Source organism: Narcine bancroftii, chromosome 11 (genome assembly GCF_036971445.1).
Source record: "Narcine bancroftii isolate sNarBan1 chromosome 11, sNarBan1.hap1, whole genome shotgun sequence".
Classification (NCBI taxonomy): domain Eukaryota; kingdom Metazoa; phylum Chordata; class Chondrichthyes; order Torpediniformes; family Narcinidae; genus Narcine; species Narcine bancroftii.
In genome coordinates, this window is record NC_091479.1 from 96073226 (window position 1) to 96090894 (window position 17669).

General features: G+C 36.3%; 1 protein-coding gene across 1 annotated transcript in view; it reads left to right on the forward strand.

The window, feature by feature from the left end:
- Nucleotides 1–17669, forward strand: part of arid2 (AT-rich interactive domain 2) — a 98639-nt gene that overhangs the window by 39717 nt on the left and 41253 nt on the right. The window contains exons 5-6 of the mRNA XM_069904133.1: nt 619–837; nt 14261–14328. Of these exons, the coding sequence (XP_069760234.1) occupies nt 619–837; nt 14261–14328 (287 nt within the window). The remainder of the gene's footprint in view (nt 1–618; nt 838–14260; nt 14329–17669) is intronic.

Here is a 17669-nt window from a genome sequence, read left to right on the forward strand (position 1 = left end):
TGCTTGAGTTTCAGTGATCTAGGCTTTCATTGACCCTATTTTTAGATGATTTGTGGTGAGACAGCACAGGCTGAAAAATATGGTTTGGCAATCATTGATGTGTTTCTACCACAACCAGTGCTGGTAGGTTCTATGGAATGGAATTTATACAGAGGTCATGGTCTCTTGATATCCCCTGATCTCTCTTGTTAGAACAAATGGATACATTCGTATATCTTGTTTGAAATATTTGTGTACTTTTTAATATAATGGATAACTATTTCCAATAGCAATTTTAAAATTGAAAAGTCATTGTGTTTTCTTGTAGCTCAATCAACTTGAATATTTTAAAGCTCTTTGTTAAAATTCTGAAAGTAGGGCTTGTGATACGTTAGTTGAAGTAGTAATAATCAATCAATACTTACTATTTGAAAATGCTACCAGCAGCTACTTTGTAAAATCATTACATGGAGTTTAAAAGAAATCTGAACTGAAATTTGAACCCCTTGCTTAGTTTAAAATTAATGGAAGGAATGTATTTGAGCTGTTGATATTAATTTGCATTGAATCGAAGTTGAACTTGTAAATTTTTTTGTGATGTGTTCACACTACATTTGTGATTTTTTTTTTCTCTCTTAGATTATATTCGGCAAAGTTATGGACTTAATACAGAGTTTGTCACAACTAGTATCTACAATAAACTGGTGCTTTCCCTTATGTCTGGACTACCTAACGAAGTAGATTTTGCAATTAATGTTTGCACTCTTCTCTCAAATGAGAGTAAGCACATAATGCAACTTGAAAAGGATCCAAGAATCACCACCGTACTACTTGCACATGCAGGAGTTTTTGATGACAGTAAGTTATTTTAATTAATGCTTAAGTACCCTAACAATATTTAGTGTTGCTAGTTGTTTCACTTCAAAGGTGGCATTGTTGAACATTGTGCAATGTGAGTTGAATGACTATGAATGTACTGGTTTATTTGTGTTACTGTATCTTTTCAAGTTTGAAGTTGATAAAATATCCCTGAGATGTTTATGCACATCCCCACCCCAGTATAAAGGAACAATTTATCATTTATTTTCTTTCTATTAGCAAGATTTTCCATTATATTTATAACATTAGTAAACCATTGAAAGCCACCATGTTAGAGCAGTATTTAATATTAATTTGCATTTGTCTAATAATATAGGAACTCAAGTAATCCATTTACCAGCTGTTGGTCTGTAGCCTATGCTGTGGCAATTTAAATGCCTACCTAGATACTTAACAGTTGTGAAAATACCTTTCTCCACTATCCCATTGGTCAGTATGTTCAGTATGTTGGGTGAAAATTCTTTTTCTATCCTTTTTTCTTTAAAATCATCTACCTTATCAAGTAAAATAATATTACCCTTTCTGTAACTCTGTACTCAATATCATGTTTTATTTTGTGCACTTGTAGTTGGATAGACTTGCTGGTTAGCATGCAAAACAAATCTCACTGTAACTCTGCATATATGATAATGTAATTTTGAACACCTCTGTCCTTTAGAATTTTGTATACATATTTAAGGTATGCATCTCTGCTCCAAGGAAAACAAACTCAGTCTATGTGTTCTCTCCTTGTAATGGAATTGCTCCTTCCCTGTGATTTCCCCAGTGCAATTATGTCCTCCTTACAGTGTGGCAGTCAAAATTTTGCTCACTTCTCCAGATTTGGCAAACCAATTTTATAAAGATATACTCTTATCCTCACTGCTTATATATTCTTTGCCCTGGATAATGAAGGCAAGTACCCCATATGGTGCCTTACCAACTTGTTTGTTCTCCCAAAATGCATAATCATATGTTTATCATGATTAAAGTCCACCGGCCACTGCTCTTTTCATTGTACCAATAGATGTATATGCTGTTTGGGATTTCAAAAACAGAAAATGCAGGAAATTCTCACTCACGAGGTCAGGCAACACTGAATCTATGATGCCAGTTGACAAGCTATTTTACATTATTCATACATTAATTCCACATTCATATCAACACTCCCCAGTCCTTGCAGGACACAAGGTAGGAGCATATGTTTAGTTATATGGCTAATGTTTTTTTTCTTTATTGAATGTTTCCTTTTGAGTTTAATGGTCAAATTTCAGGAATGAAGCTGTATTAAATGCTCTTCCTCTTTTACATTAAATTTCAACTCTGTGTCCAGAGTTACAGGAGAAATTTTGGCTCCATCGAGCTGCTGATACCTCTGGGATTTCCTGTTATAGGTTGTGTGACTTGCTGTGGTGTTACCCACCCAGGAACTACCACAAATCCCATTTTCAACAAGCACCAACAGCAACCTATTCTGACCGTGGAATGGAGCATTTGCAATAGTGGACGTGACCTTGACAAATCCATCATGACATTTTAAGAAATGGACAGAAGAACTTGGAACATGACAGCAGAGTGCAGGCCCTTTAGCCTATGATGTTATACCGACCTATGTAATCATAGCAATCTAATCCTTTTCTACCTCACACCCATAACACTCCATTTTTTTTGCATCGCTGTGTCTATCTAAGAATATTTTGAATGGCTCAATTGTACTAGTTTCCACCATGCAATGCATTCCGGGCACCCACTATTCTCTTATATAGAAAGAACTTGCCTCTTGCATCCCTAAACTGACCTCCGCTCACCTGAAACAGATGCCCTCTGGTATATGTTGGAGTAGGCCAATTGGCTACTTGTTTGATCTGATCTTGAAGAAGATTATGGATAATTTAATCTTGGCTTCAACACTACTTAATAATCTTTTTTTTCTCCCCCATTCATCTTGATTTCCTTGTGATTCCATTATTTATTGATCTCTGCCTTGAATATATTCAACGATTCTGCCTCTGCAGAATTCTCTGGGATAGAGAATTCCAAAGAATCATGACCCTCTGAGAGAAGAAATTCCTCAGCGCTATCTTAATTCAACAATCCTTTACTTCTAGATACTCTATTAGAGGAAAAATCTTCTCCAGGATCTTGTATGTTTCAGTAAGATCACATGCCATTCCTCTAGACTCAAGTGAGTATAAGTTCACCGTACTCGACCTTTCTTCAAATGTCAACTCCTCATCTTCAGATTCCGTCAAGTGAATCTTCCATGTACTATCTCCAGTGTAGGGCTATCATTCCTTGCATGTGGAGACCAGAAACATACATTGTACTTTAAGTGCAATGTCTCCAGTACCCTTAAAATTACATCAAAAGTTCCCTGGTCTTTTATTCCATACCCCTTGCAATAAAAAAATCCAGTAGTTACCCTATTTACTTGCTGTAGCTGCATGTTAGCCCTTTGTGTTTCATGCACCAGGATCGTTCTGTTCCTTTGGGACAGTAACAATTTGTAATGTTGGTTTTGAAATTATTTTTATTTCCTACAGAGTAGATTACCTCCTATTTTTCCACATTATATTCTTCTGCCAACCTCTTGCTCACTCACTTGACCCATGTACATCCCCTTTCAGAGTCTTCATGTCCTCCTTACAAATTGCTAACTTTTGTATCATCAGCCCAACTTGACTTCAGAACACAGTCTATTTGTTCAGATGTTTAATAAAGATGTAAATAGTTGAGGCCCCTGATTTGATCCTTGTGCCACCCTCACTAGTTAGTGATTAGTAATCAGAAAATGATCCACGTATCCTGATTCTTCTCTGACCCATTTCCTTATCCATGTCAATTTATACCTCCATTCCTGTGTTTTTTTTTGTCAAGTAATCATCTATGTTGCACTTTATCAATTACCTTTTGGAAATCCAAATGCATCTTCTGATTCCATTTTAAACCACCATGTTACATTCTCTAAGAACTCCACATATTTGGCAATCATGATCTCCCTTTCATAAAAACAATGATGACTTTGAATATCATTTTCTAAAAGTCTTGCTGATACCTCCTTAATAATACTAATTGTCCTTGTTGAAATTCTAAATGTTGATTTTTATGCTATCCTTTTTGTTACCTCGAAATGATTGGACTGACCAGCTTAAAGTTGCTTCTATTCTCTGTATTCCTCATTTTAAACCACTTGTATGAAATAAGCTGTTTTCCAGTAACAAACCTGCCAAACAACACTTGGAAATGGTGATGAGTGCCTGTGCTATTTGCTTCTTTAAGAGCTCAACAAATATTTTTTCAAAATTTTATTTGCAATATCAATTAGTAATTTTTATAAGTAATCACAGAACAGCCCTTCTAATAGGAATTATGGAAGGAGAATAAATACTGATATTGCTTAATGATGCCCTTGTCTTGAGAATGAATTATTCGTAAGGCACGGTCACCAGTACCAATACAAATGATGAGAAGCTGGAGAAACTTACAGCAGCCTTAAGAATAAATGGTCAGATAATGTTTCTGAATCTTTATTAAGATTCTTGCATTTTCAGTTTGTCATTCTGAATTAGCAGTTCTAGTATTTATTTAGCATAGCACATTTGTTATGGATCAATGCACAAAATTATTTTTTAAAATCTGTGCGTTCCCTGCTGATGGGCCTACAAATAAATGGCTTGTGTGCTTAAATTACATTTGCTTTTCAATTGCCCAGTTACCTATCTGTCTAAATAGTTTAATTATTTTAGTTCTGTTGCCCTTTCCTGTGTTCCTGCCATTAACAAATGGATTGAGGGAATGATTAAAAAATGTACAGTAAATTATAAAATATATAAATCAAATGTTAACTGCAGGGATACAAGTATGTTTGTTGCCTCTCATTTGAGCTCTGGATAGTTTGGGCATCCTGGACTTGTTTATAGATTAAACATAGAGTCCAAATTGTCGTATATATGTATATAAAGTTTTATCCAGTCCTCCATTCTACCATTTGAGTTTTGTGTTTTAAGATGACTTGAATTCATTTATGCGGTCATTTCATTCAAATATGTTGAGAATGTTCAAATTAAGCATTCTATAGATTATTCTTTTTGTCTGTTGACCTTGAGATCAAAAGCTGGTGAAGTGTAAGCTTTCTTATTCAGTTATTGATGGCTTTCTCCTCCCCTTTTATTAATGAATATGGAATTATTTTTTGTATGGAAACTTAGTTTTTGAATCAGTTAAATTCTTGGTATTACAGAGATAGATAACCATATAACCATTTACGGAGCAGAAACAGGCCATGTTGGCCTTTCGAGACCGCACCGGTTCACTGATTTTGTGCGCCCTCTTCAGGCATTGGTCCCGGTAGATCTTGAGAGAGTGCTGATGCTGCTCAGCTCTAGCCACCCAGGTTGGTTTCTGACTTCATGTTAGGTACATTCTATGCAAATTACGTTCCTTTTCTTGGGAAGATAGAAAGAGACCGACAGAAATGGAGGGACTTGCTGATTACTTATGATCCTATTTATTCAGGTCAGATACAGTGGATGATTACCATTAGTTATAAATTTCAGTAATTTCCTTGCAATGGGTGATAGACCAGGTAAGATCTATAATTTCTGGTTTATTTCTCTTCTCCAGAACAATATTTGAAGTGCCAATTGTCCAAAACATTTTTCTGTAATTCTCCCAATTAATTGGAAGGTTTCAGCCCTTTTAAAATTGTGTTTGGACATCAGGTTAGAGGACCTTTAATGTTGATAAAAGAACAGTGGATTAATGAGGATGTGCAGTTGAACTTGCTGGATTAAGTTTCTAAATTTAAAGATAGGTTACAAAAAGTGTGGACTTTGGCTTAAGAGAGTTTAAAAGTGGCTCAGGGTGAAATGAAGTGTTTATTTGACAGGAAAGCTCAAGTGAGGAATTTTAAGACAGGAAGTAAAGTTTTAATTTTGTTTCCAACACATGGCAATCTTTTGAGAGCTAAATTTTAAATCAAAACTGAATGATGTTAACTATGTTGTTAACACACTCCAGATCGAAGGAATAAAATTTAGGTTTGTCACATAAATATGTGGAAACCTTAATATGAGGATAAGGGTAGTAGAGGACAATCTGTATCAGAGGTGTTAGTTGTTGACAGGGTTGAGGAAGTTATGGATCATAAGATTATGGAAACAGAATCTTGTGAGGATGACCTTAAAGAAATCATGGTTCCTGTATGCCTGTCTAACTCAGCAATTTTGGAAAATTTGGAGGAAAAGTTAGGCCATCTTAAGTCACAAGAACAGATGCAGTTGAAAGAATTAATTTTGAATATACAAATTTATTTCCTGATATGCCAAAAAGGACATCAGTGATTTATCATGATGTAGACGTGGGAGAAGCAAGTCCCATAAAGCAACACCCATATAGAATAAATATTCAGAAGAGTAAAATCATGGATCAGGAGGTGGAATATATGTTGAGATTGATATTATTAGACCTTCAAACTTGGATTGGAGCTCTTCTTGTATTCTGGTACTGAAACCAGATGGAACTGTACAGATTACAGGAAGGTTAATTCAGTAACTAAAACAGATGCTTATCCTATTCTGAGAATAGATGACTGTATAGATAAAATTGGGAAAGCTAAATTTCTTGCTAAGTTGGATTTGTTGAAGGGTTACTGGTGTGTGCCTTTAACTGAGAGAGGAAAGAATATTTCGGATTTTGTAACTCCATCCAGTTTGAGTTACTTTTTGGCATTTAAAATGCCCCTGCAACATTCCAAAAGACGATTAATTTGATAATCCAAGGGTTAACACATTCTTCTTTGGCTTGGCTTCGCGGACGAAGATTTATGGAGGGGGTAAAAAAGTCCACGTCAGCTGCAGGCTCGTTTGTGGCTGACCAGTCCGATGCGGGACAGGCAGACACGATTGCAGCGGTTGCAAGGGAAAATTGGTTGGTTGGGGTTGGGTGTTGGGTTTTTCCTCCTTTGCCTTTTGTCAGTGAGGTGGGCTCTGCGGTCTTCTTCAAAGGAGGCTGCTGCCCGCCAAACTGTGAGGCGCCAAGATGCACGGTTTGAGGCGTTATCAGCCCACTGGCGGTGGTCAATGTGGCAGGCACCAAGAGATTTCTTTAGGCAGTCCTTGTACCTTTTCTTTGGTGCACCTCTGTCACGGTGGCCAGTGGAGAGCTCGCCATATAATACGATCTTGGGAAGGCGATGGTCCTCCATTCTGGAGACGTGACCCATCCAGCGCAGCTGGATCTTCAGCAGCGTGGACTCGATGCTGTCGACCTCTGCCATCTCGAGTACCTCGATGTTAGGGGTGTGAGCGCTCCAATGGATGTTGAGGATGGAGCGGAGACAACGCTGGTGGAAGCGTTCTAGGAGCCGTAGGTGGTGCCGGTAGAGGACCCATGATTCGGAGCCGAACAGGAGTGTGGGTATGACAACGGCTCTGTATACGCTTATCTTTGTGAGGTATTTCAGTTGGTTGTTTTTCCAGACTCTTTTGTGTAGTCTTCCAAAGGCGCTATTTGCCTTGGCGAGTCTGTTGTCTATCTCATTGTCGATCCTTGCATCTGATGAAATGGTGCAGCCGAGATAGGTAAACTGGTTGACCGTTTTGAGTTTTGTGTGCCCGATGGAGATATGGGGGGGCTGGTAGTCATGGTGGGGAGCTGGCTGATGGAGGACCTCAGTTTTCTTCAGGCTGACTTCCAGGCCAAACATTTTGGCAGTTTCCGCAAAGCAGGACGTCAAGCGCTGAAGAGCTGGCTCTGAATGGGCAACTAAAGCGGCATCATCTGCAAAGAGTAGTTCACGGACAAGTTTCTCTTGTGTCTTGGTGTGAGCTTGCAGGCGCCTCAGATTGAAGAGACTGCCATCCGTGCGGTACCGGCTGTAAACAGCGTCTTCATTGTTGGGGTCTTTCATGGCTTGGTTCAGCATCATGCTGAAGAAGATTGAAAAGAGGGTTGGTGCGAGAACACAGCCTTGCTTCACGCCATTGTTAATGGAGAAGGGTTCAGAGAGCTCATTGCTGTATCTGACCCGACCTTGTTGGTTTTCGTGCAGTTGGATAATCATGTTGAGGAACTTTGGGGGACATCCGATGCGCTCTAGTATTAGCCAAAGCCCTTTCCTGCTCACGGTGTCGAAGGCTTTGGTGAGGTCAACAAAGGTGATGTAGAGTCCTTTGTTTTGTTCTCTGCACTTTTCTAACACATACAGTTGCTTATATTGATGACTTGGTCACAAAAAGTAACACATGGGAAGATAGAAAGATATCCAAAGCAAACATAACTGTTAATTTAGCAAAAAGTCAATTTGCAAATGCCACTGTAACATACTTGGGTCATGTAATTGATCATGGCGGGGGCGTGGCAAGATGGTGTAGAGTCCAGATATGCAATCTTGACCTCTCTGGCCAGACTTTTAAATACCCGTTTTGTAACCCTTTGTTTCCAAGGTTAAACTTTTTAAATTTTAGTTTAAAGTATTAAGGAATTATTATGGCCACTAATGGTAAAAAGACTAAATCTCAAGTTCAAAAGAAAATACATTTTCGAAGTGCTGAAGATTTGGGGTCTAGATGACTTGAAACAGCCCCAGGCTCAATTTCTTCATTGCCTAAATTCCAAGGATCCCCTGTGGAGGCTGAAAAGGAAATGCATCAGGCAGCATTACAATCTGAAGAAGTCGTTTTTCTTTGCGAATGGATGAGAAGACAACAAGATGCCGGGGGGGAGACCAGCGGCGACTCCCTGAAGAAGTCGGGATGCTGTCGCTGGGAGTCCAGACCCGCAGTAAATCTTTTAAAATGCCTTTTGTTGAATTGCAACAGGAGCCGCAGTTACCTTGTTCTGCCACCATGTTAGAGAGCAGAGCTGAGATTTACGGATTCACAATGTATGCAATTAAATGTATTTATTCAACCTACGTTGACATTTCTAATGAATGAGATGGTTCAAATGAATGCTGGTATAAGTTCAGAATTAAATATGGTTAAGACACGTGTGGATGCATCTTTTGAAGAATTTAAAAAATTTCAGACTGCTTTTTTGGACTGTAAACAACAAGTGACTTCTAACACAGAAAAAGTGTTGAAGGTGGAAAAATTAGTCATAGAATTAGGAGATCGTGAGAAGGAGCTAGAAAGAAAAATAGATTATTTGGAAAATCAAAGCAGAAGGAATAATGTGAAAATTGTTGGTTTGCCAGAAGGTATAGAAGGACAAGACCCTCTTCGTTTCTTTAAAGACTGGATTCTGCAAATATTAGGGCAATAATTTTTCTATGGGGGATTGGCACCTGGAAAGAGCACATAGAGTTTTAAGAAGAATACCCTCAGCTGGTCAACCCCCGAGACCGGTAATAATTCGAAGTCTGAGTTATTTGGATAGAGAAGCAATACTTCGACTTGCAGTACAAAATGCAAGATACCGACAAACCCCATTATTGATTCAGAATAGTAGAGTATTTTTTAATCCTGATCTGAGTCAAGATGTAATTCAACGTCGACGTCAATTTAATCCAGTTAAAGAAGTTTTGTGGCATAAAGGTTATAAGTCTACTTTTCGTAACCCTGCAGTGTTGAAGGTCTTTTACGGTGACTATCAATTTCGGTTTTTTGAAACTCATTGTGAAGCAATAATTTTTGCTGACTCATTGCCAGATATAAGAGGACAAAGATGTAGCTCACCATTATCTCCTAAAGATAAATTTGGTAGTTCTGGAAACATAAGAAATGGCAGAAATGGGAATGGAAAGAGTCCACCTCCTTCCGAAATGGGATCTTCGAGACTGGAGTCTTTTGGATGAAAAGAAGAATTTTCTTTTTTTTTTCTTTTGTTATTATGATACTTGGATGTTACTGATTGTTTGGCTGAAGGGGGGGGGGGGAGATTTGCACTAAGTTCTTTACTAGTCATCAGCCACTGGTGGGTGATCCACACCCAATTTTTGTTTACGGGATTACTACCTTTTGGTAGTTTTCTTTTGGGGGGGGGGATTTTTTTTAAATTGTTTTTTTTTAAACTTTTTTCTTAGTTTTTAATTTGTGATTTTTTTTATTGGAGGGCCTATATATGTTGATTTGAGTTTTTATATAAAGATATTATTGGTATTTAGTAATAATAGCAGATATGTCAAAGTTGAGGTTTGCTACTTTTAATGTTCAAGGATTAAATAGTACGATTAAACGTAAGTGAGTCTTAGTGTATATTAAGAAAATGAAAATTGATATTGCCTTTTTACAAGAAACACATTTGAATGTGAAGGAAAGTGTGAAATTAAAAAGGGATTGGGTTGGGCATGTATATTTTTCTTCATTTAATTCTAGAGTTAAAGGTGTAGCAATTTTGATACATAAAAATTTATCTTTTGAATTACAATCAATGGAGGAAAAGGCAGGATGTATTCTTAAATTGAACTGTAAGATTTTTTAGTGAATTTTGGACTTTACTTAATATTTATGTTCCAAATGCAGATGATGAAGTATTTATTTCGAATGCATTTTTGTGTTTGGGTCAAGCTAATGATAATATTTTAGTTGGTGGTGATTTTAACTGTGTTTTGGAAACTTTATTAGATAAATCTCCGAAGAAAGTTAAAATATCCAAGATGGCAATCCAGGTTCAAGCGTTGATGAAAGATCTTAATTTAGTAGATATTTGGAGACGTCTTAATCCGACAGAGAAAGATTTTTCCTTTTATTCATCTAGACATGAATCGTTTTCAAGGATTGACCTTTTTAGTATCGGCACACTTACAAGGGAAAATACAACAAGCGGAATATAAAAGTAGGGTGATTCCAGATCATTCTCTGTTATATTTTACATATGAAACTTCTGAGAAAATTCAAATAGCTTATCATTGGATATTTAATACAATGTTGTTAAAAAATATGGAATTTATTGATTTTTTTTTTTGAAAAAACAAATTTTTTTAAAGAAAATTCTAAATCTGTTCAAAGTAGGTTTGTATTATGGGATGCTACGAAAGCCTATTTGAGAAGACAAATAATTAGTTATACTTTGATTTAATTGATTCTTTTTTATTTTAAGAGTATTGAATTAGAGAAACAGATCGATGAGTTAGAAAAGAAATTTTAGAAAGATGCTACAGAAGATCAGAAAATAGAATTATCTATGTAATTGATCATGGCAAAGTTGCACCTATTCAAGCTAAGGTGAAGGCAATTGCTGAGTTTCCTATTCCCAATGGCAAGAAAGCAGTGAGTAGATTTTTAGGAATGGCAGGATATTATAGGAAATTTTGCTGAGCTTGCTCTTCCTTTAACCAATCTTTTGAAGAAAGGGGAGAAATTTATGTGGACTTAAATTTCTCAGACAGCTTTAGAAAATTTAAAGGAGATGCTATGTCATTGCCCTGTGTTTAAAATCTCCTGATTTTGACAGACCATTTTATTTAGCAATGGATGCCAGTGAGTGAGTAGCAGGGTCAGTTTTATTGCAAAAACATAATGAAATTGACCATCCAGTTGCCTACTTTTCAAAAAAAATTTAATGTTCATCAAAGGAACAGTTCCACTATTGAAAAAGAACTGTTGTCTATAATTGCTATGCAGAATTTTGATGTGCATCTCGATACCTCTCTTGAACCAATTGTGATATTTATTGACCACAAAAATGAATAAAAACAAGATTGTTAAACTGAAGTTTAATATTACAAGAATATAATCTGCAAATTAATCATATCAGAGGTACAAATAATGTGATAACAGATTCTCAAGATGTTAAATTGATGATGTATAGAAAAATATACTCTCAACATTGGGTTACTTTATTATAAACATGTTATATATTGTGTATTGTTATCTCTAGTGATTTTAAAGACAGTTTAGTTATAACTGAATTTTAACTCGAGTTAAAATCCCTTTGAAGGGGGAAAATGTGACAAATATAAATGTTTTTTGGAGATAAATTGGGGCAGGGTTTGTTAGTCTAGGTCACATACAAACATTTTAAAACCGATCTTATTTAAAATACTGGAGCTCTGCTAATACTAGACATGTCGGGGCCTCAGAGCCTTTGCAAAAGCTTTGGAGAGTGCCTAAGAGACTTCATTAATGGATTGTTATTTACAAAAAGGCAACAGATGAAAGAGCTTGTCGGAACCGCAGGTTGTCTGGAAGGGACCTTTCTGTTCTAAGAGGGTCATGTCATTTTGAAAGCAGAGAGAGTCAAACAGACTTTCTGTGTGTGAGAGAGAGAGGCAGGCAGACAGACAGACAGAGATCAGTTCTACAGTTTTACCGACAGTGACAGCAGCTCGGACTGGAATAGAACAAGCTGGCAAGCTTGTGGTAAACCCCATTTGGAAGACTGGTTGTAAGTGGTCTGGTCAAAGCCCTTGTGGTTCATGCAAGAGGAGAGGACTGGCTGTCCAATGTTTCACTTGAAATAAGAGAAACAAAAAAGCACTCTGTGGTGACCTCAAAGAAAGAGGTTATCATCTGGAGAACCCTGAGGGGGCAAATTTCGTCAGCAAGACACTGTAGTGGCTGATGGAAGTTGTGGTTCTCCTGGAACAACAAATCTCTCTCTGAAAACTGACAAGAATCTTCCTGAGCAGTAACCATTTACAAGCACCAAAGCCTGGTGAACTTTATAAATGTTAGATTCTGTGCACTGTATAAGAATTGCCTGCAACCTGTGAACTTGGAAGAACTTTTCTGAATTACACACACATTATATACATGTACGCTTAGAATTAGAAGGGGGTTAAGTTAGGTTAGTTAAGTCAATAGTGATAAGTTAAAGTGTGATTTTTGTTTTCATGTTTAAAGGTAATTAAGCACAACCTTTGTCTTGGTGACTATCTATTGCTGCTGGGTTTTGGGGTTCTCTGGGCTCGTAACAGATAAGCTGCAAATGCTAAGATTTGTAATTAGTCGCCAAATGCCCTGGATGCCAACGTATTAAGTTAGAAGCTCAATGAGAAAATTAACATAAGTTGGAGAATATTTTATCAATTATACAATGTGTAATCATTCACCAGTCTGTTTAATGTGCATTTAAAAATAGAATCATAGGTGGTAGTTTTTTATGAACAAACCTAACCTTTTTGAAGAACTAGTGACATCTTTTTCAATCCCATATAACATTTCCATTTTGGGTTCTTATCAGATCAATCTATCTGACCACCTTTCATTGTTTTATGAACCTTTCTTGCTCTTGTATTCCATTTGCAGTTGGGCTATAAAGTGCTTTCCCCTCACCCTACCATACTGTCGATAACACTGGATATAACATTTATTAAACTTCCTAATTAGTTTATCAATATTAGTCACAGTATTTTGAGTCAAGTGTAAAGAGACATTCTCAAAAAATTGCGGAGGCTGGAAATTTGAAATACAAGATGCTGGAAATTCAAGGAAAGTAAAGCAGGAAAGGTGGAAAGAGAAATATTTTGGGTCAAAGACAAGATTAATTCTGTTGACTTCAAATGATATTTCATTGTTGGAGTCATCAATAAATGTAAGGTATCATGTGGTATTTATTTGTGTTAACCTTGCCTGATGAAAAGTGTGTTATCGTGGTCTGATGGTTTCATTTGAAATGCTTAACTGTTTCTCTTTCCATTCATGCTGCCTGATTTGCTGGATATTTCCAGCATGTTTCTGTTTCAGAAGTGATGCTCTACTTGGTGGCATAGCCATTTTGCTTCATTTATAAACAAATTCTTTGCATTGCTGCTTCCAGAAGTTTGCTATGTTCAAAGTACTTACAAAGTGGTTGTTATAATTTCATCGTAACCGTGGCCACGCTTTGCAGGAAGTTTAGTGGCTGTAAAGCATTTTGGGTTGTCTCAGCATTATAAATTATAAGTAATGTACTTTTAAATTTTGTACAAGGGAATGATAAATATATCTACCTGGCATCTGTATAACTGATTGCCTTTCAGTTTGGTGCCATTGATGCAGATTCAGTAAAAGCTTGTTTGAAATTGATTTTTTTAAAATTTGAAACCCAAGCTCTAGAAAAATACAAGTTTAGAATAACCAAAAAAAAAACAAGTTAATGCAATAGATTGGAATTTTAAATTTTATTTTTCCTTCCACTTCCAACATTTTCTATTTAAAATATATTTTCTACTTAAAGTGCAACTGTTTTAAGACTTGCTCCAGATTTCATTTAGAAATTCAAATTGCTTAGAGGCAATTTATTGGCATTTTTCTAGTGAAAGGAAGTTTAGAATTGATTTCCATGGTGTTTTAAGGGCTATGTTTTACTTTTAAAGCACAATTCTTTAAATAACATTTCTTTAAAATAATTGTTTTTTTTAAAATCCACGATAAATTCAAACTCAGCTGTATAGTATTTTATTAGCTTACTATTCTCAACAAAGTGATGCTTAGCTTTAAACTACTATGACCTACTAACTATTTTGCACTCATTTATTCTAATATTACTATGTTCACAGCTTTGGGAACTTTGTCTTCTGTATTTGGAACAGAGTGGAAAGAAAAAACAGGCAGAGATTTTATAAAGGTAAAAAAATGTTTTGTAGATTTGTATAAGATTTTTAAAAATAGTGTACATCTTATAACCTAAAATAAATTTGGGATTCATACCTTACACTTGCTAAAAGATTTTTTTGACTTTCTGGGATTTTCAGGATAACTTGGACTTCCTGAAAGGAACCATTCATTTGGAGCACTATGGGTGAAGATTGTACTCCTTTAGATGTCCATCTGGGCTCTTGAGCATGACTTTGTACGAATCCAAAAACTTTGGAGTTTAGAACTACCTTTGGCACTATTTGCAAGTTGAAAGACCTCTTCTAAAGATTTGAGATGGGCAGAGTACATCAAGATTCTTTCAATTACCATTGTTGTCTTGGCCTCCCTTCTCGATGTTACTTTTGTTAGATCAGGCACAGGAAGATATGGAATAGTTATTGAGGTTGGACTGAGAGGAATAGACATTGATTTATTCAGTGTAAAAACAAGTTCAGTCAGGTGAATGACCATGTTTGTGGAGGTGAACTGGTTGGACCTTGGTTCATTGAAGAAGTGAAGGCACCACATTCTGTGGTGGGACAGAGATGTGGAGAGATTGTATGTCTGTGCTATGAGTAGGTTGGGATGATTAAATTAGTAATAATCATGGTGGGGGAAGGCTATTTGAGGTCTGTGCAGTCCTCCTCTCTTGCATCAATAGCAAGAGATTTTTTTTCACTCCATCCAAAAGGAAAGCTTTTGCCACTTCTTTCCAAAGCACTAAATGATTAAGAAACCAATCATGCCACTGACCAATTTTCTGCTGTGCCATGGCAATATTTTGTCTGTTGCAGGGACAGCCGTAATAATCTTTTTTCAATAACTTGAACTTTTTTTTATACAAGATGTGAAAATTAACTAGAAACGAACATGGTTCCAGATTATAGGCACATGAAAGATGTGATTTTCCACCCCCCCATACTTAGTAGTGGTGTAATATATGTACAATATACAGATGTACAGAAATTTTTCCCGTCGGCAAACAGATACTGTATATTTTGGTGTGCAAGTAGAGTCGTGAAACCTCCAAAAAAAAAGGGCATCGACTTGTATCCCAGAAATGCTTTTGAGACCTTAAATTCAGCTCAAAATCCAATCTGCGCTTATCCAGCGAATAGGTCGACTCTTGAAAAATCAAAGAAAATCCCGGCTGCGGCAGATCTTCATTGAGATTTTTATTGAAAACAACAACGCAATTAGCACCCTTCAAAATCTCTTTTGCTATCGTTGTCAAAGATGGCGGCGAGCACATCCACACTCTCACTGTTTAAACAGTTGTTATCTGACGAGGTGGTTTCAGCTTCGTCAGATCCCACAATAAAGTATCTTCCGTGCCATCAATTGCATGAGATATCACACTTTTTTAAAGGATTTTATCGCAGTCTTCTTGAACTTTGTACCATGCCTTGAGCATGAAGTTGCACAGCATGTCAAGAGATGCAGCATGCATTGCCCCTGCCTTTTGTAAACTTCTGCACTTGACATCTATGTACTCTGTTCCTCGTGTACATGGCAAACCCCCACCCCCAGATAACTGCCATGTAAGCATTATGTAGTGTTAATCTACTTTTAATGTTCTCAGTTAAGTGCCTACGGAACCTATCCCAGACCAACAAACTTCGTTCTTTGCATAAACCACCTGGCTGTGCATTCCACACGATGTCTATCCATAGTTTTACACCATTTTCATCCATCCATCCTTTTTCATGAAAAAGTCCAAGAATACCTGCAGGGAATTTCATTTTTGGTTTAATTTTGCATTTCAGGATTACCATGGGTCTTAACTTTGTCCTGTCAGCTATGCATGATAACACCATGGTAAACCTGGTCCTTCTGTGGCCTGTACTTAGGGTTTGCCTAGTTTTAACACCTTTCCATTCTATTGCATGTCATCTTGAAATTTATGGGGGGTTTCGTCCCTGTTTCCGATATTTGCCAATGCAAACTGGTGTTTCTGCCGGTTCCTTATAATAAATTGGTGGAAACTTGAAACTTTATGATCAAGATTTTTTGGTAGTTTCTGTGCAATTTTTGTTTTTTGGTGTAATACCAGATTTTGCTTTTCCTGTTCATGAAACAATTGCACTAGCCTACTTTAGCCTCAAAATTATCACTGAGGTCTGCGTGCAACATTGCCCACTGCAGTGCAAATTTTCTTATTTTTCAGATGACTATGTAGCAATCCAGCCTCAACTCTCTAATTTATTATAAAGCTGCCCAGCTGTGTTTTGTAAATAATGTATGATTTAAATAAAATTCCATCTTGAGTATATATAGAACTAGTAAAATAGGGGAACCAAACCCACAAAATTTTATTTATAAATGGAATTTAAGGTTGTTAACAATGAACCGAGAAACTCCCATATTGAAGCAATTAGTTGAGCTTTGGAATAAGGTTGATAAAGATATTGCGGGAGGAAGTTTATTGTAGATTGATTGTTTTCCATAGGAAATAAATTTTTTAAGATTTGGCAGTGTCCAGGAATTAAAAAGATAGAAGAATTAAAAAGATAGAAGATGTTTTTGAAGCATAAATGAAGAAGACTTTCAAGATGCCTGAAAATACTAGATTTGGTTATTATCAAGTTATAACATTTTTGCATGAAAATTATGGTCGAACTATTATTACCAGTGGAGACGGAATTTGAATCATTGTTACATAATGGAAATATGAAGAAATTTATCTCAATGATGCATAGGTTTAATACAAAAGAAAGTCTGAAAAATAGGGCATCATAATTCTAGTCAAAGATGGGAAGTAGATTTGAATAAACAAATAGATGATCGAGATTAGATTGGGATATGTAGAGAAAATATGAAAAGAATAATAAATGTGAGATAGAGAATGGTACAATATAATCTTATTCATCAGTTGTATCCAGCTCCATATAAATTTAAAAATTGAATCAGATTCTTTCGGATTTGTGCTTTAGATGGGGACAGGAAATTGGTACATTTTTCCATTTTACTTGTCAGTGTCCTAAAGTTGTACCTTTTTGGTTAGAAATGGGTAAATTATTGGAACAAATATTGGGGATTATATTCCCACAGGATCCAATGCTGTTTTTTTTTCTTTTATTGAGTGAAATTATGGTGAATATTGAACCTGAGTTGAAATTGAATATGTATCAAAAGAAGTTTGTTCAAATTGCTTTAGCAATAGCAAGAAAATGTTTTGCCATAACTTGAAAGTCTGAATTGGATCTGAAGATGTCATGCTGAAATTCAGAATTGTATACCATTTGAAGAAATTACTTCTAACTTAAAGAGAAAAAAATTATATATTTTGGAAGATATAGAGACCTTATTTACAAGATATGGACATTAATG